Source organism: Lacerta agilis, chromosome 2 (assembly GCF_009819535.1).
Source record: "Lacerta agilis isolate rLacAgi1 chromosome 2, rLacAgi1.pri, whole genome shotgun sequence".
In the NCBI taxonomy this organism is placed as follows: domain Eukaryota; kingdom Metazoa; phylum Chordata; class Lepidosauria; order Squamata; family Lacertidae; genus Lacerta; species Lacerta agilis.
In genome coordinates this window covers 105325029-105344090 of record NC_046313.1, presented here as the reverse complement: position 1 = coordinate 105344090, position 19062 = coordinate 105325029, and the positions used below count along the sequence as shown (strand labels likewise).

Genomic DNA, 19062 nt, shown 5'->3' with positions numbered 1-19062 from the left:
CTCAGTGGTTTAGACCACAGCACCACCAGTCTCTTCACTCAGGGAATGACCAATCTAACAAATGAAGTGATTATTTGCACCCCCATCAGTGTACCGTCTATTTTTATTTTATGTTCCTTTGGCCGGTAGTCAAAAAGACTGGTAGCATCTTGGGGGATAGATTAAGCCCCCAATTTGTATACAGTGGTACCTCGGGTTACATACGCTTCAGGTTACAAACTTCACTAACCCAGAAATAATGCTTCAGGTTAAGAACTTTGCTTCAGGATAAGAACAGAAATTGTGCTCTGGCGGCGCAGCGGCAGCGGGAGGCCCCATTAGCTAAAGTGGTGCTTCAGGTTAAGAACAGTTTCAGGTTAAGAATGGACCTCCGGAACGAATTAAGTACTTAACCAGAGGTACCACTGTATCCAGCTGCCCTCCCACTCATGACTCACTGTGCAAGATTGTTGCGATGTCCCAACACATTGAGGCTTTACAGCAGGCATCCCCAAACTTTGCCCCTCCAGATGTTTTGGACTACAATTCCCATCATCCCTGACCACTGGACCTGTTAGCTAGGGATCATGGGAGTTGTAGGCCAAAACATCTGGAGGGCCGCAGTTTGGGGATGCCTGCTTTACAGCCTCAACTGGTCTTTGATGTTTCCTCCTGCCCTTTCAGGCAATTAGTGCATGGACCCCAAGCAGCTCAGGACACTTTCCCAGAGTGTCCTTCCAAAAAATGTTATTCTTATTTCAAAATATCCCAATAATTGACAACACTCAATGCTTCAAAGAGTGGCAGGGGGAAAATATTGAGGTTTATCTGGCAGGGAAGGAAGCCGGGAATTAATTATTTCATTTCTATACCGCTTTATATTTTTAAGAAAAATCTCAAAGCAATTTACAGCATATTGAAACATCAATAAAACAATCTGGAATCAAACATTTCTGAAGAAAGTCAAATATAGAGTATACAGTCAAAGCAACATAATTAACAGAAAACTAAAATATTATCTTTACGTTTTCAAAATAAAACATTACAAAGGAGGTCAACTACAGTATATTTAACATAAACAAAATTAACTAAATAAATTTAAACATCCCCCTCCCCCCAAAAAAACAATTGCTAAGGGAAGTCAAAATAAAATGCACATTTAAAACAGCATAATTAACAAGAGAATAAAATATTATCCTAAGTATGACCTCCTTACCAAGATGTGTCACTTCATAGCATGTCCTCAGTCTCGGTGGAGGAGACAGCCAGACTATTCTTTGATCATGTCTTTAGGTTGCACGGACTACCTTTGCGGGTCATCTCTGATCGTGGAAGGCAGTTCACATCACGATTTTGGGGCAAGCTCATGAGTTTGCTGCAGGTGGAGGTGAGCCTTCCACGGCCAGACACCCGCAAACCAATGGGGAGGCTGAAAGAGCCAATTCCATTTTGCAGCAGTACCTGCGCTGCTATGTCAATCAAAGGCAGAATGATTGGGTTGACAAGCTAGCATTGGCCGAATTTGCTTACAACAATGAGCAACATGTGTCCACAGGGATGAGTCCCTTTAAGGCCAACTACGGCCTGCACCCCAGGGCCTTTCCAGGAAGGGAGCAAGAGGGTCTGGATGTGCCTGCTGCCGAGGAGATGGCAGATATGGCTAGGTTGCATCATCAGCTCAAGGATAACCTGGAGGGGACCAAGGAAGCTTACAAAAAGAAGGTGGATCGGCATAGGAGACCTGGGGATGTCATACGGGTGGGGGATAAGGTGTGGCTGTAGACGCAAAGCTTGCCCCCTGAGAGGTAGGTGCAAAAAATTGGAGCACAGGAGAGTGGGGCCTTTTGAGGTAGTGCAGCAAGTCAATCCAGTGGCATTTAAGCTCAAACTGCCGGATACTATGAGACTACACCCAGTGTTTCACAGGTCCCTGCTATCTAGGTATAGGGGGGAGCTAGAGGCCCCACCGCCACCCGATGTGGAGGAGAGTGAGCTCTGCAATCAGGTAACTGAAATTATGGATGCCAGGTGGCACAAGGGAGAGTTGGAATATTTGGTGGCCTGGGAGGGGGAGGCAAGCTCGGAAAATGCGTGGGTGGCCGCTAGTACCATTACAGAGGAATACTTGATAGAGGAGTTCCACGCACTATTCCCAGACAAACCCAAACCACCGGGCAGGGCCCTAGAGGGAGTATTCGATACCACTGATGAAGATGAGCCGGACTTTTGGGGTTTTCAGCCCACAGGGGTGGAGGAAGAGGGGTCTGAGGAGGAGGTGGTGGACTGGTCCTTCTCGGAACTGTCACCTGTGCCCGAGGGTGGGGGAGAATGGGACGCCATTTTTGAATCCACGGATGAAGACGGTGACGCCTTCCTAGGTTTTCCGCTGTCTCCACTCGATCCCAGGGACTGGGAGAAGGGTCTTGATCCCACGGTGGATGGGGGAGCCGAGTTGGGGGACGACCCCCTCTTTGCCCGCTAGGTCCGTTCCCTCGGGGAGGGGGCTTTGAGGGGGGGTGGATGTCAGGGAACTGCCCCCGGCGTAGCACAAAGTGGTTCAAGGGCTCTTGGGATGCTGCAGAGAGCCCTGGTCCCACCTGGCCAACAGCACCTCCTCTGGCAGCCGAGGGAGCAGCAAGGCTTCAAGCGGGGAGGGGCAGGCTTTTCAGGGAATGGAGGGAGAAGGCTCTGAGGATGCTAAAGAGCCCTCGCACTCCTCTCGCTCAAGGGGCGAAGAAAGAGACACACAGCTTCTGGCGCCCCAAAGGCGCCAAGGAGTGAAACGAAAGGATGGGAGGCGGGGTTTCCGTATACCGAAGCTCTTTTGTTGGGGTCAGAACCGGAAGGGGCCATTCCTGGATTCTGACGATGCTTGATACAGACATGAACTTTTTAGCTCTGCACTGTACATAGTTTGCACAATAAAACTCTTAAAGGAAATTCGGAGTTTTGCCTGCTTACTCATGAGCAACCAACAGAGGACCTTACAGGAATGGTGACAACAAAAGCCCCTAAGAAACAAAAAAAATTATTATGTGCCACTATTGCGGCTAGTTTTATTGGCACGAAGGTGGAGAATGAGTACAGCACCCACTAAGGAAGACTGGCAGTTTAAAATGCTTGAATATGCTGAATTGGCAGGTATAAGGAACAGGGCAAGAGAAAAAAATGACAAAGAATGTAAGGATGTTTATTGAATATTTTAAGAACCAGTATAAACAAGTAAACAACCCAGCGGGTCTTGAGTAAATCCAGCAGAATAGAAATCAACAGAATTAACAGCGTTTAACAGAGAAAGAACGTTGAAGATTAAAAATTTGGAAAACACTATTTAGAAGAAAAGTAAAGAAACCAAGAAAAGGGTAGAAGGGAAGTCACCAGACATTTAGTTGTATTTTGAGATTGATAAGAAAGTTGTACAACTGAGGGTGGAGGGAAGGGGATGTGGGATAGGTCGTTTTTCTTTTCTGTTTTTGTGTAAAAAATGCACATAAAAATAATAAAAATAAAAGGCATGTACATAACTTCTTAAAAGATCTTTTACCAAAAGAAACCATTTTGCTGTTTTTCAAAAATGTTATGATACATAAATAAATACACTTGTAAAAAACCTTGAAACAAGGTAACACTAAACTGAAATTTACACATGCTGCACAGATATTGACTCATGTCCTCAGGGTATAATGTTCTTTCCAAGGAAATGTGGTCCTATTCGGAACTCTAATAACAATCTGAAATAGAAGAAACAATTGATGGATTTCTGGCAGAATGGTATAAATCAACAAACCATCAACTTGTGCCCTTTCTACATAGTTAGCAAATGGCTAGGTTCGATGTAGAAGACCAATGTCTCTGCTTATGATTTTTCGTTCTCTGCTTGGTGACAGATTTCAAGATTCATTATAAAGTAAGAAATTTCTAGCTGATGTTATGCAAAGATCAGGTTGAAAGTGTGCAGGCACTGAAGCCTAGTTCAGATCATTTGAGGTTTCATATGAAGCTGCAAACAAGCTTCATACAAAACACTCCTCTGTGAGCACTCCTCCTGACACGCACCAGCTTTGGTATAAATTGGTTTCCATACATACCAATTTGCTGCCATTCCATCTAGAAATAGTATCCAGGTCATACAATGGAAAGGCTTACTAGGGATGTCAGAGAATTGTGACAGCTCTGTGGCCAGAGAATCAAGTAAATACAATCAGTATTTGTTCACCTGATTGTTGTTGCCGTCCTGATGTCCACAAATGGCATGCCATTAAACACTTTCTTATATTGTTTTGATGTTTCCTTTACACAGAAACAAATGCAAGTTGTGCAAACTATGTTAAATAGTAGACAGTGTGATGAATATTGCAGCATTAGAAGGAAATCAAAATGCAGCGGAATGGAAACAGTGCTGATTGCGATTAATGTGGGCCAGAATGGAAATTGTTGGTTTCTTACATCCCTGGGACTTACCATAATTCCTCTTGGCATATGACTTTTCCTGCTGTAGAGTTTTTATTCCTCACATACGCATCAGGGTGATTGCAGATCCACTTTGTTGGTATGTGGCAACGGGAGGCAATGACAAATTCCTTACTTAGAGATGTACAGTTTTCGCTTCCTTTCACCACCAACCTGCAACACAGGAATGAAAGGTGAGATGGGCTAGCCAGGTTGGTTGCTCTGTTTTGCATGGGTAGGACAGTGTCATAAACTATGTAGACAATAATCAGATCCATTAGAAATGGGAGCTTAGTTCCAGATTATCAGTATTTCATAACTCTCCATCTCAGAGACTTACGGTGCAACCCTCTACGCATGTCTACCCAGAAGAAAGTCCCACTGTGTCCATCACAACTAAAGAGCCCTTGAGAGGTGGCCATCCAACCTCTCTTTAAAAACCTCCTATAAAGGAGAGACCACAACCTCCCAAGGACTGTCAGACACCTCTTACTGTCAGAAAGTTCTTCCTGGGATTTAGTCCGAATCTCCTTTCTGGAATCCATTCAGTTGGGGCCTGTGTTGCATGGCTTGCTTTCTTACATTCCATGGCTTGCTTACTGGTCTGGGAGAAAGCACTACTGGAGATTAGCCCAGCATAGAAGGATTGTTAGACAGCAGACTAAAAAAATCTTGAGAGTACCTGGTTTATGTTTCTTGATCTGCCTCCCTAATCAAACCACCTGTAACATTATGTAGAGATCTGATCCACGGATAAGCTTCACCCTGTGTGGTTTTGTACTTTGGTTGTATGACAGATGATCTGTACTTACTTGACATTTTGTATTGTTTCCTTTGTTTTCAAATAAATAAAATACTTATGCTTTTACTAGAACCCCAATGATTGTTCCAAAGCAACTTGTATTCAAAGCTATGCTGCCTCAGTTATTGGAGGCAGCGTATGACCCATCGTTGGGGTTCATCAACAGCCTTGTTCTCCATGAGCCTGTCTCATTCCCTGCTAAAGTTGTCTGTCTTGTGGGAGCGGATTCCATAGTTTGTAAATCTCCCACCTTTCAGCTTAATTGATTGACCTTAAGAATTATGAGAGTGGGAGAACAAGGATTTCTCCTTGCAGGAGCGTCTCCACCCCCATCGTTCAGCCCGGACACTGGGGGTCCAGCTCCAAGGGCCTTCTGGCAGTTCCCTCACTGCGAGAAGTGAGGTTGCAGGGGACCAGGCAGAGGGCCTTCTCGGTAGTGGCACCCTCCCATCAGATGTCAAGGAAATAAACAATTATCTGACTTGTAAAGACATCTGAAGGCAGCCCTGTTTAGGGAAGTTTTTAATGTTTTATTATGTTTTTAATGTTCTGCTACAAACTGTCCAGAGTAGCTGGGGAGGCCCGCCCAGATGGGTGGGGTATAAGTAATATTATTATTGGATGAGGCCAAAGGCCTGTGAGTGCAAGAGCAATTCTCCACACCTGCCATTCCCAGCTACAGTGACATGAGAACATAGCCCATGTAGCTAGGAACTACTGACAGTCTTATTCTCCATGTTTTTCTCTAAACCTCTCTTAAAGAGAAACTTTTCTCTATCCACTTTCTCCACATTGTACACAATATATGCACAGCTGGGCTGCCCCCTGCTACTGGATTTCTCCCTAACCTAAAAATGTTGCAACCTTTCCTCACAGGAAAACCTGCTCCCATCCCCCCCCCCCATCATTTTGGTTGCCCTTTCACAAACACTTTCCAGCTCCATAATCTCCTTTTTCAGATAGGATGTTTTAATATTCTGTAGGGAGCTATGCCCATGATCACTGCAGATGGTGACAACAGTCACGAAATTTAAAGATGCCTGCTTCTTGGGAGGAAAGCAATGACAAACCTAGACAGCATCTTAAAAGCAGAGACATCACCTTGCCGACAAAGGTCCGTATAGCTAAAGCTATGGTTTTCCCAGTAGTAATGCGAGAGCTAGACCATAAAGAAGACTGATCGCCGAAGAATTGATGCTTTTGAATTATGGTGCTGGAGGAGACTCTTGAGAGTCCCATGGACTGCAAGAAGATCAAACCTATCCATTCTTAAGGAAATCAGCCTGAGTGCTCACTGGAAGGACAGATCCTGAAGTTGAGGCTCCAGTACTTTGGCCACCTCATGAGAAGAGAAGACTCCCTGGAAAAAACCCTGATGTTGGGAAAGATGGAGGGCACAAGGAGAAGGGGACGACAGAGGATGAGATGGTTGGACAGTGTTCTCAAAGCGACTAGCATGAGTTTGGCCAAACTGCGGGAGGCAGTGAAAGATAGGCGTGCCTGGCCCATGGGGACACGAGTGAACAACAACAAGGGAGCCACCCACCCAGATTGGATATGGAAACCATGCCAGATAATAAATAAAGAAATATTTTATTTTTATTATTATTATCATCACCATCATCATCATTATCCCCATCCACTTTCTCCACAACAGAGGTAGCTCAAGAACATTAGCTGGAGTTTGTTTGCAGTGTGGATGGTTTCTGTGTGAATAGTCAGAGGTGAGAAACCCCGACATATCAGGAAGGTTACTGAGAGGTTTATGCTTTGAGTGCAATTCTGATTCCTTGAAGTTCACATTCTGGAGTGATTATTGGTCACAGATTCAGGTTTCGTATCGACTCACATGGTTCCTACTTAGTCCTAATTTGGAGAAGGACAAGGACTCACGTGTTACTGTATTCTGATCCATCTGCCCATATCCAGGTGTCATTGAAGTCCTTCCGGAGGCCAATCCAATGGTCAGCTTCGCCCTTGAACCGGAGCATGAACACCTGGTGGCAAACACACAAAATGCCTCCAAATGAGTCCTCCACCTCAAATAATGCCACTTGAGGGAGGAGAACAAGACGTGGGCAGTGAGACTGGAGATGCAAAGAAAGTGAGGCTTGGATAGCAGAAGGAAAGCTTTGCTGAAAAGGATAGGAAAGTGGCTGAAGGAAGAGTATATGGCAGGGATGGAGAACTTGCGGCCTTGAGATTTTGTTGAACTATAATCCCCATTACGGCTGCAAGATGGATAATTTGTTTGCATCAAGATTCAGGTAGGTAGCAGTGTTGGTCTGACGCAGTCAAAAACAACAACTGTCCAGTAGCACCTCAGAGACCAACTAAGTGTGTTCTTGGTATAAGTTTTTGTGTGCATGCACACTTCTTCTGTTTCAGTGTATCTGAAGAAGTGTGCATGCACACGAAAGCTTATACCAAGAACACACTTAGTTGGTCTCTGAGGTGCTACTGGACAAATTTATTTATTTATAAGTTATGACAAAGCCAAGTTACCTCACAGATTCTCTTTATGTTTCCATAAGGATAGCTCTTCCTTAGCGCTTTGCAGGAGATAATTCTCACAAACATTTATACATTTGTTGGTCTCACCCTTTCCAGCTCACTCTGAATCGCAGCCAGAGAAGAGCCCTGGGAAATGCAAAAGCTCTGGGCGGAAGTCCAGTTTCTTTCTTCTTCTGAGAAAAAGTAGCACTTCCTTTCATAGCCAACCCAGCCATCTGGGCATGCTGGTCCCAAAACAGCAGAGTTATTCGCATCAGGGCAAGTCTGGTTGGATTCCCCACCTGCAAGAGAGAGGAAGTTCTGCTCTGAACTGTGATCTGCACATAACATTGGTTCCTGTCCATTTCAACCTGTGACTGGGGGGAGAGGGCAAAGAAGGAATCAATAAGCGGCTCTTGTGGCTCCTGGATTCAGATGCTTCTTGGGAGAGTGGAATGAGAAGTAGTAGTAGAAGAATCGCACAACTTGGGGGAGCTTTGTTGCTCAGTGACAAGAGCATCTGCTTTGCGTGCAGAACGTCCCAGGTTCAATCTCCGGCATCTTCGGTTAGAGCTGGGAAATATCGCCTCCAAAGTAATATAATAATAATAATAATATTTTTTTATTACTTATACCCTGCCCATCTGGCTGGGTTTCCACAGCCACTCTGGGCGACTCCCAACAGAATATTAAAAACACGATAAAACATAAAACATTAAAAACTTCCCTAAACAGGGCCAAAGTCCCAGAGAGCCATTGGCAAGAGCATGGATAATACTGATTCCGTCAAAGTCCACTGTTTTCCTAACTGCTGCTGCTTAGTGCAAACTGGCCATTAGAAGCCAAAGTGCTGATGGCAGACAGAGGTCATGACTGGGACAGGCCTGGAAGAAAGCGCTAAGAAAACGGGCCGAAAACTCACCTCTCCAGACAGCAAGAACAATAATGAGGGGGAGGAAGAGGAGGAGAAGGATGATGATGATGATAGATTCAATTAAGATGGTGCGCTTTGGCGCGATTCTTCTACAGCAATAATTTGGGTGACCCCCTAAAATGAAATTAACACACACAAATAAGGGTCTTTATTTACCATTGCTAGGGAAGAAGTAAGAAGAACACAGATCTCACCTACAAGGGGTGTTTCACATGTAGCCCCATCCACACACACACTACACACACACAATAAACTAAAACCTCCATGGCAAACTGGGTTGCTAATACCAGAACTCTGTTGATATTATTGCAATATCTATTTCTTTTCGGCATTCAGGAATTTGGGGTTGGTATATTTCAATTTTGTTTCTATCTCCTGCGTTGTAAGCATAGCTAACTGTCTCTGCAGCATCTTAATTTGCCAGGTAATATTTGTATTTGTTGGCGATTGTCCCAGCTCTTTTCTTTTTGTCTAATTTCACACAAAACCTTTTTGTATTTTCTCCTGTCTCTCTTTTTTAAGTCACGGGTTATGTTGTATAAAGTAACCTCTTACTGTATATGCTTTACTTGCCTCCCATACCATACGTATTTCTGTACCTTTGTCTAAATTATTCTCAAAGAATTCTTTTAATTTGGGGTTGGAACACATTAGCCAGCAGCCTTTGGAGACCCAGTCAGGTTCTTACTGAAATATGAGTGACAGCCCCTCCCCCTCCCCACAGGACGATTTGGAGGCTACACCTCATGGACGGCCACATCCAGTTCATCCACAAAGCAGATGTTAAACTCGGCAGGCGATTCTGGGGTTCATCCTTTGGGGGCAAGAACTGATCTCTACTAGGAGTAGCAAGAAGGAAAACAAAATAAGACATTTACTGTATATTCTGGCGTATAAGACTACTTTTTAATCCAGGAAAATCTTCTCAAAAGTCGGGGGTCATCTTATACGCCGGGTGGAGAATCTGTGGTCGGGTATATCTCGAACTCTATATTTTAACTGGAAAAGTTGGGGGTCGTCTTATACGCCCAGTCTTTTATCTATAGCTGAAGAATTTGGACTGGGTCCCCACAGTCCATCTACCGAACTGACATGCATCTTCAATTATCTGAGGATATGCAGAAGGCCTTTCCAATGTGACTCACCTTCAAACCTTTCAGTATATTTGAGGCAGGATGGACAGAAATGATGCAAAGACAGATTTATCAACCCCTGAAGTCCAGCTCAGCCCTCGGCTGTTTTCTGAGATCTTACGAAGCACTGACCATACCCTTTCAAGTTCACAGACATACAGGCTTGAAACTGAACTTGAATCCTAAGCAGAGCCAAAGCTCTCCAGATGCTGCAGTAGCCAAAGATGACATTTTGTGGTCATGTGACTTGGCAGCAGTGAATATGGACTCCCCTCCATTGTCAATTGCTTTTCTGGCCGTCATGTTGCAGCAATTTATTTAAGTCTTATATCCTTGTAACCAAAGGCTTCGCTATATAAAACTCGGCTTCTGTTTAACCACTTATCTGGTTGCTCTAGGGAAAAGAGAATTGTGTGCAGATAACTGGGCTGTTGAGCTGCTGGAATGGGGGCAGGTGGCTTCCTCTATCCATTAACCACGTCTACACTGGGCATGGGAGAAGAGGACGGGCGGGGAGGAGGGGGGCCCCAGCATAGAACCACCATGACTGCCAGATGGAGCCCTCCATTCGCCCTTTAGCCAACTGCTTGTGTTTCTATGCTGGGCATGGAGGGAACAAAAGCAACCTATTCCAAGCCAAGCAAGGAGTCAAGGGGACTTTTAATCTCACTATTCTTCAGGCACCCCTCTGTATTTCTAAGCTGCTTGAAACAAATGTTTGAACTGCTATTTGCTCTGACCTGAGCGCTAAAGAGCAGTTTACCCAGGGAAGCAGCTGGCCAAGAGAAAGTGTAGATAAGTCCTGAGATGCAAATTATTATTAATAATAACAATAGTTGTGGTTGTTGTTACTGTTATAATTTTTGATTTATATGCCGCCTACCTGACTGGTTGCCTCTGTCACTCTGGGCGGTTCCCAACAGAATATTAAAAACACAGCAAAACATCCAACATAAAAAAACTTCCCTAAATAGGGCTGCCTTCAGATGTCTTCTAAGTCAGATAGCTGTTTATCTCCTTGATGTCTGATGGGAGGGTATTCCACAGGGCGGACACCACTACCAAGAAGGCCCTCTGTCTGGTTCCCAGTAACTTTTTAAAAGGCTCTCTGAATACTGTCATTCTGGTAGTCCCCCCCCCCACTTCAGAAGAGCTAATGAAATGCAAAGATGCAAATGAGTGGCCTGGTGCTTGTATTAATAGGGTTGCAAAAATAAAAATAAAAATGGGAATCTGGGGTGACAGAGGGCCATGCAACAGAAAACCTTTAACATGCTGTATATATAATGCTAATCCTCAGCTACTGATGCAAAAGATACTAGGTTTCAAAATTTGATTTTGCTCCAAAGCAGAGAGATTGAAGCAATCTTTTGGCTAAATTTTTGCAGGGCTTAATAAGGATAATCCTCCAAACAGGAAAGGCTTGTATACCTCAAGTTTATACATTCCAGCAGCTGTATATAAATACATCAGGAAAACAGGCTCACTTCAATTAAACAAATCCTAATAGGATCTGCAAGAATGTGGCCAAAGCTCTGCAGAAAACCACGCCAGTGTGCCGATTGCAGAAATTTCCACATGACTCTTGCTCAGCCAGACCTCCAAGGACAATGTGCAAAACCTCTAAACAGCTTACAAGAAAGTCACATTACCAATGAAAACATTTAAAAACAATACATTTAAAAGGAAATTAAATGTTTTTTACGACTTGTTTTTAACTGTTCTCATTGCTGAGATGTTTTGTTACAATATAAAGCAGTATATAATTTTTCAGCAATAAACTAAAAAGAGATAATCATATATTTTTAGAGGGTGTGGTCAATGATTGGAAATCAGGAATATGGATATGTCAGATACTCCAAACTGATTAATGCAGCATATAAACATCTCTCTCTCTCTCTCTCTCTCTCTCTCTCTCTCTCACACACTGTAACAAATGCCAACAGGTTTCTAAACTAGGCATGGAGAACTGGTGGCCCTCCAGATGTTGGTGGCCTCCAACTCTCATCAGCCCCAGACTACATAATCAACAGGGGCAGGAATAGTGGGGCTTTTAGTTCAGCAACATCTGGAGGGCAAGAGGCTCCCCATCCCTGCCCCAATTCCCAGGGGAAAACACAGCTACCTCACAGGCTACACACATGCACCCATACACACCACAAGCAGCTGTCAAGGAGGCTCTGTAGCTTTTTCAACTTACCTGCCTTTCTTATGCTGGGAAAAGGTGTTCGCAAGTCATGGGTTTTCTTGCCTCTATGGGCAGCTTCTGTCTCTTCAGACGCTCTCAGGCTGTGTCTCTCTACAGCATCAGCTTCATGGATTATCATTTCTCCTCTCTCATTGCTGTCCAGCGCCAAGAGCCCAGGCAAAAGAGATCAATTCCCCTCTGACAGCACCTTCAGCTGAGGAAAAAATAAAACATACTGTTGCACGATGCTACCCCCAAACGCTTCCAGGGGTTCCAAACCCTCATCCAAAGTCCATGTTTCCTTTTGGAAATGACGCACAGCGGAGACTGTGGTGCCTTTTACGATATATGGTTTATTTACACAGAGATACAGCCGGAGCCAATAGTGGACTGTTTCCCAGCATTAACACCACAAAGGGTTTTTGTTTTCCCATAGCTGCATCCTTGGATTCAAACAGACACAGAAGGCTATTTCCTAGCCTTGTAAACTGCAAAGCTCTTAACCTGATTTCCTGTCCCTAACAAACAATAAACAGCAAGAAAAATGCTACTCTGCCAACTGTAGCAACGCCAAGAGAGGGATACAAGCTTTACCGGGATACTTGCAGCAGCAGACAGGCACCCACACCCAGTTAAGTTCCTTCGCTGAGCTTTTGCTGAGGACAAAGCAGCCTTCAGGATCCATGCAGTAATTAATTGGGCTGGTGGAAAAACCCAGAACGGAAATGGCTTTTTTGAACATGTGCTGTGTCAGGGACACTGACCCCTGTCCCTCTTTCCTTCCCTCCCTCCTCTGATGCCCTCTCCCTTCTCTGACTCCTAAAGGCTTGCACAGGCTCTTCGATACAGCAGCCCTGGCTACAAGCTTCCCAGATGAATGATGCCTCTGGGGCTGGGCCAGGGGGGCTGGTTGCCAGGAGCTGAGGCAGTTCAAGGACCATGGGCAGCAGCAGCGGCTGCCCCCCAGAGGACTCCCAAGGAGAGGGGAGAGGAGAGGAGGCTGAGGGAGCCCTCCACGAGGGAGGGTGTTCGAAGAAAGGGTGAGAGGCTGCCAGCTCAGCAGGCAAGGGGTGACATAACTGGGCTGTTGAGCCCCACAGGGGTGCTGCAGAAAGAATATAGTTGCTCAAAGGAGCCACCAAACAGCCTAAAAATCGTGTGGGTTTTTTTCCCCCAGATGTCATTCCAGGCTATGACAGCTGGGCAGAGGTACAGTTTGGAAGGTCTGTTCCTGAGGAGCAGAGAAGCTCCACCTGAACTGAATTTGAAAAAAACCTTCCGAGTTCACATCTCTCTCTCTCCTTTCATCTTTGTGCCTGATCTGGGTCAGAAGGCTTTGCTAACAATTAAACAGGCAGAGAACGAGCACTGCACCTGGAGAAGAGGACGACTGCAAATGACGCAGTGAATCACCCTGCAGTGGTTTGATCCCGGCTTGCAGGTTTGATTGTCAGGTGCTTCAGAGGTGGCTTATTCAGACTTGATTATTAATCCGGACTTGATTATTGTAACTCGCTCTACGCGGGGCTGCCCCTGAAGCTGACCCAGAAACTCCAGCGGGTGCAGAATGCCGCGGCGAGGCTCCTCACGGGGTCTTTGCCGCGGGACCACATTCATCCAGTGCTCTATCAGCTGTACTGGCTCCCGGTGGAGTACAGGGTCAGGTTTAAGGTGCTGGTTTTGACCTTTAAAGCCCTATGCGGCTTAGGACCCTCGTACCTAAGGGACCGCCTCTCCTGGTATGTCCCGGGTAGGACTTTAAGGTCCTCAAATAATAACTTTTTGGAGGTCCCAAGCCACAAGGATGTTAGGTTGGCTTCAACTAGGGCCAGGGCCTTCTCAGTACTGGCCCCGACTTGGTGGAACCGTCTATCACAAGAGACCAGGGCCCTGCAGGATTTGGCATCTTTCCACAGGGTCTGCAAGACGGAGCTGTTCCACCTGGCCTTTGGGTTGGTTTCTGTTTAACCCTGATGTTTCATTCTTTTGGTGTGATTGGTGGGCTACTTAAAAATGAGGCTGCAGTCTAAATTAAATTGTAAATTGTATTTTAATCTGTATTTCAATGAATTGTTTTATGTTTTTGTTGTGATTTTATTGGTGTTAGCCGTCCTGAGCCCAGTTTGGCGGGGAAGGGCGGGGTATAAATAAAATTTATTATTATTATTATTATTATTATTATTATTATTATTATTATTCCCACTTGGTTCAAAGCATCATGATATATTGGTATATTGCAATGTTTAGCAGGTGATATATCACAATATTGAAAACCAGGTATCAGCCAGCCCTCCTCAATAGAGGAGCAGATACTGTTACCGGGAAATAGGAAGGGGGGGGGTGAGAGACCTCCTTCTGCCACAAGCCTTCCAATGTTGTTCTACTCAGAAGCAAAAAAAATCTCCTACTTTTTCTAGTTGCAATGTCTTTGTTGGGATTTTAATATGTAGAACAACTATGCAACAAGGCAGGCTGCATGCCTTATCTCTACGAAGCATATGTTATGTAAGATTAGTTTCAACGATCTGGTCAAAGACCTTGCAATTAGAAAAAGTGGAAGTATAGATGGAAGCATTATTTTCCATCTTACTGTAGTTTTTGTTTCTTTTTGAAAAGTAAGATTTTATTTAATGGTCTATTGTTGCTTATATTTTGGGGCACCAAAGTCTTTTAAGTGCTTAGGGCCTCTAAAGGTCTGAATCCGGCCCTGGCTATACAAGGATAGGGATAACAACGGCCAGTACAGTCCATGCCCTGGTAACCTTGACACTGGATTACTGCAATGTACTTCATGCAGGGCTGGCCTTCGGCTTGCTCCAGAAGCTTCAGCTGGTAGAGAATGCAGAAGCTAGACAGCTGATCGGGAGGAAGATGACTGACAGCGTGTGACAACACTGCTAAAACATCTGCACGGGCTGCTCTTGTGATGATGTGCAAAGCCCTGAGCACCTGAACCCTCGTGTCGCCGAGATCATCCAGAGGAGCCCTGTTAGCTGCCCCCTGTATTACAGGGGCTTCACCAGCCTCAAGCAAAAGTTGGGCATTTATTTTGTGGAATAGGAAAGATTTGACAGAGATCCTCACTTATGAATTTCAGGTGTCTCTCTTGAAGGTATTTTTATGCCAACAGGTCTATGCAGTTGTATAAAATTTTCTTGAGTAGCCAGTCATTTTAGTGATTGATTGCACTGCTTTTAATTGTTTTTTTAATTAAAAAAAAAATACAGTAGAACCTCGACTTTCCACCGCCCCTACTCGCGAACAATTTGACTCGCGACCGCGGCAAACCGGAAGTAAATACCAGGTTTGCTGCGATTCATGCACGCGCAGAAGTGGCTTCTGGTGCTGCCGCCGAATGCGCACACGCAGAACGGTGCTTCCACCAGCGACCCGGATCGACTCACGAACAGAACCCCGAAACGGGTTCCGTACATGAGTAGAGGTTCCACTGTATAAAAAGTTTGTATATTGCTACACACCTCTCTGATATTGTATGAGGATGGCATATAAATGTTTTTATAAATAAATTACAGAACTGCCCAATAAGCTAAGATTTTCATAGGACGCCTTTAGCCCTGCTGCTACCTCCAAAACTCTTTATCTCGTGACAAGGAAACTGGTGGCACCTACTCTTTGCAATAATCTCATTTACTAAAAGCGTATCTGTTGATATGAGCATATCCTGACCACTGACGCCAGCTTTTAATGACCTTGGACATGTGATGCTTTACGGTTATACTTTTTTGGGATAGTAGTTATTTTATTTCAGTTAAAAAAAACACACACACAACCATGGGTGTCAAATGAAAAGCAGTATGTAAATTATTTTAAATAAACAAACAATCCCCTGAGTGGATGGTGCCATGAGCTGTTCCACCCACCTGACCTCCCAGCAGCCTCAATTTTCCACTGATGTGGTGTGTCGAGTATATATGTTAATAGCATGGGTCCAGGTTGCCAAATTCTTTAGAGTGTGGGCATATGTGGAATTTGATAAGGTGCTGCTGGTATGAGTCACAAAATGGCTGCCATGGGGGCATATCAGAAAGTAGTATACTCATTACCACTCCCTGCTGGTCCCCTCCAGACATCCATCTTTCCCTCTCTTTGTCCTAGAAATTCCTTCTCTTTCCATTCTTTTCTCGCCCCCACCCACCCACCAGCAATTTCTATTTAGCATTAAATGCTCTAACAATCTCTCCTTCTTGCCTTCACTTGCAGAGCTTTCGGAGGGTCCAATGTGCTGTTCAAGCACTGCCAAGGAATTATCTGATTCCCCTCTCCTGTCCTCCAAACACTTTCCATTGAGGTACAGCCTGGTGGCAAGTGTTGAATGCCTTGAGTGTTTAAGGCCAGGTGCCAATGAGAGAGAGAGAGAGAACTATCCGATAAAGGAGAGATAATTTAGTTAATAATTCTCCATTCCGTTTCTTCATTCAAATACCACACTTTGCCTCCACAGCAGTTAACACACCAAAAGAAACAGGAGACATCAGAAAACACTCAGCACAACAGAATGAGGACTTCTGTTGTGCTGAGTGTTTTCTGATGTGTCCCGTTTCTTTTGGTGTTGTTAACTGCTGTGGAGTAACAAAGTAAAATAAGTTAAATAAATGTCTCCACCTTAAATTGTCACGAGTAACCCAAACCTAAACCAGAACCACTAAGAACTAGGACAAGTGATGCAAAAAGGCAGATCACTGCCCCTAGAAGTTTACAATCTAAATTTCAGAAGTGCAGCAATTGTTAAAGAAAAGGAGGAGACAAGGGGTGGATCTACACACACGGAAAAAATGCTATAAATAAGTCAGAAATTAAATCGTTATAACAAAAGGAAAAAAAACTATGTAAAAACCGCTTAGAATTTTTTTTTGCTCTCCAGCGCCACCTGGTTTTGCAGGTTTATAAAGCATGCAAAGCACTGTTTTTTTGACTCATTGTAGCAGAGTCTAAAGAAGATGGTAAGACTATACTCAAATTACAAAACTCAGGAAGAGATTAAAATGAAATGCTTCAATTAAGAAAAGCTTCACAGGTTAGAGGTGGGGGTTCATAGAAATGTTCTGGGAGGGAGTTAAGAGCATTAGGGGGCAGATATTCCTGCTAAAGGAAGCCTTGTAAAACACAGTGACATCCACAGCCAAGTTTGCACACCCTCAGATACAGATCACTTCCCCAAAGCCCCTGGCCCCTTTTAATTCGGTTTCAAGTTACTTGCTGGTTCTCTGCAGAACTGGAAAAGAGAAGCGAGAAAACGTCTACTTAGAGCAGGGGTCAGCAACCTTTTTCAGCGTGGGCTGGTCCCATCCCTCAGACCATGTGGGGGGCCAGACTATATATGGGGGGGGGGTGAATGAATTCCTATGCCCCACAAATAGCCCAGAGATGTATTTTAAATAAAAGCACACATTCTACTCATGCAAAAACACCAGGCAGCCCCACAAATAACCCAGAGAGGCATTTTAAATAAAAGGACACATTCTACTCATGCAAAAACACGCTGATTCCCAGACCGTCCGTGGGCCGGATTGAGAAGGCGATTGGGCCACATCCGGCCCACGGGCCTTAGGTTGCCTACCCCTGACTTAGAGTGACTAACAAATGCACGATGCTATAACCTTTGACGGAACAGAGTGCCCTTCATCTGATGCATGAAGCTGTTATACCAAGTTGCTTTCATGCGCAAGCACACGAGGGGGAAAAAGACTGTAAGCAGCATGGCCAGAAAGAAACGAAACGCTGTGAAGCGCAAAGCAGTGAGAATTGCATTAACGGTGCCCATTCACACACGCAAAATTACTGATAACGCAATCATCCTTGCTCAGCAGAGCAGCATATATTAAATTAATGAACTTTTACAAATCTGCCGAAAGACACCTAAATACTGCCACAGAATTATTCAGAAACTCTTCAGCCCTATCAGGTTTGAGTTAACATGGCGATGCCAGCCATGGATTCTTGCCATGTGCTGGGGCGACCTCTATATACACACATACACATGTGTTCCCCCCCAATCTGGCCCCTGAATAGAGTAAAAACAATTGTATGATAGAAGCTAGGCAAAAGCTTCCTCCCTAAAGTGAGGGGAGCCCCCTGTGTAAATTCAGCACAGCGTTTTCCCGCCTTTGCAGAACTCCTTTATTCCCCACACAGACGACCAAGATCCACACTCTAGAAGCAAGCACGTTATATTTAATTTGAAAGGCAGATTTGGGAGGGGGGTAGACTATGCGGATTCCGAATTCCTGCCTCCTCAGTCGCCTTTCCTCTTCATTTAAGGAGAGGCTGGATGGCTATCTGCCCTAGATGCTTTAAATGAGATTCCTGAATTGCAGGGGGGCTAGACTAGAGGACCCTCAGGGTCCCTTCCATCTCTACGATTTTACAATTACAACGTCTCCCACCCACCAGACCTGCTTGCACAGTCTAGAATCTGTTCATATCGGGTTCTAAAGATTTTTTTTCTCCTGGACAAGGCAGACATCCTTACCTCTCGAAGAGCAGCCGCGGCGGTCCTCCTCCTCTTCGTTTTCCGGGGGGACTTACTCTTTCCTCTGATTTTTTGCCACGACGTATAAACCTATTGGCTGCAAAAGCAGAGGTCCTTCAATAGTAGCTCGAGTCCATTTGCAGCTAGCCGTCTGGGGCAAACCGCAGGCTTGAAAGGGGCATTACAACAATCTGAACTTTTAAAATTTGAAATGCACACGTGGAGACAAACGTCAGCCAAAGCAGTTGCTCTCCGAGCAGCCAAACAAATCGGTGCAATGAGCAAAATGCCACAGAATCAACGACATTCTACCACAGCATCACCAACCTGGGAGTTGCGAAGCCTGTGCAACGGAGCCAGGTCTTTCCTGTCAGAAAATTCCAGGAAAACTCCAGTTAGAAAACTCCCGCCAGAAAACTCCAGGAACAGGTCCTGGTGCCTTTGTTGTAGCTGCTGCTGCTGCGCAGCCACTGGAAGGAAAAAACGGGGACCGGGGAAGCACAACGTTTGATATTATAGCGATTTCAAGGCTTGTTTGTTTTTTAATGCAGTTATTGAAAACTGCTTGGAGCTCAACATTTGTTGCTGGAAAAG

At 44.8% G+C, this 19062-nt stretch overlaps 1 protein-coding gene across 2 annotated transcripts; it reads right to left on the bottom strand.

Moving 5' to 3' along the window:
* Nucleotides 1–3596: 3596 nt before the first annotated feature.
* LOC117042102 (C-type lectin domain family 2 member D-like) lies at nt 3597–18493 on the bottom strand. Of its 2 annotated transcripts, none has more exons than XM_033141578.1 (7): nt 18469–18493; nt 11991–12192; nt 8646–8771; nt 7832–8025; nt 7124–7227; nt 4441–4602; nt 3597–3710 (listed from the first exon to the last, which is right to left on the bottom strand). In XM_033141578.1, coding segments are annotated over exons 2-7 (714 nt in total). In that variant the 5' UTR covers nt 12118–12192; nt 18469–18493; the 3' UTR covers nt 3597–3709. The 2 variants fall into 2 exon arrangements, with proteins under 2 accessions (XP_032997469.1, XP_032997470.1); XM_033141579.1 differs by lacking the exon at nt 18469–18493 and adding an exon at nt 12573–12669.
* Nucleotides 18494–19062: the final 569 nt, after the last annotated feature.

What these genes read in the sequence shown, in the direction of transcription:
- LOC117042102 (XM_033141578.1), bottom strand. Translation starts at nt 12,117, where the DNA reads ATGATAATCCATGAAGCTGATGCTGTAGAGAGACACAGCCTGAGAGCG. An exon ending in TGTTCTTGCTGTCTGGAGAG is followed by an intron (nt 8,026 to 8,645) that starts GTGAGTTTTCGG and finishes TCTCTCTTGCAG; the next exon opens with GTGGGGAATCCAACCAGACT. An exon ending in TTCAGAGTGAGCTGGAAAGG is followed by an intron (nt 7,228 to 7,831) that starts GTGAGACCAACA and finishes GTTTGCCACCAG; the next exon opens with GTGTTCATGCTCCGGTTCAA.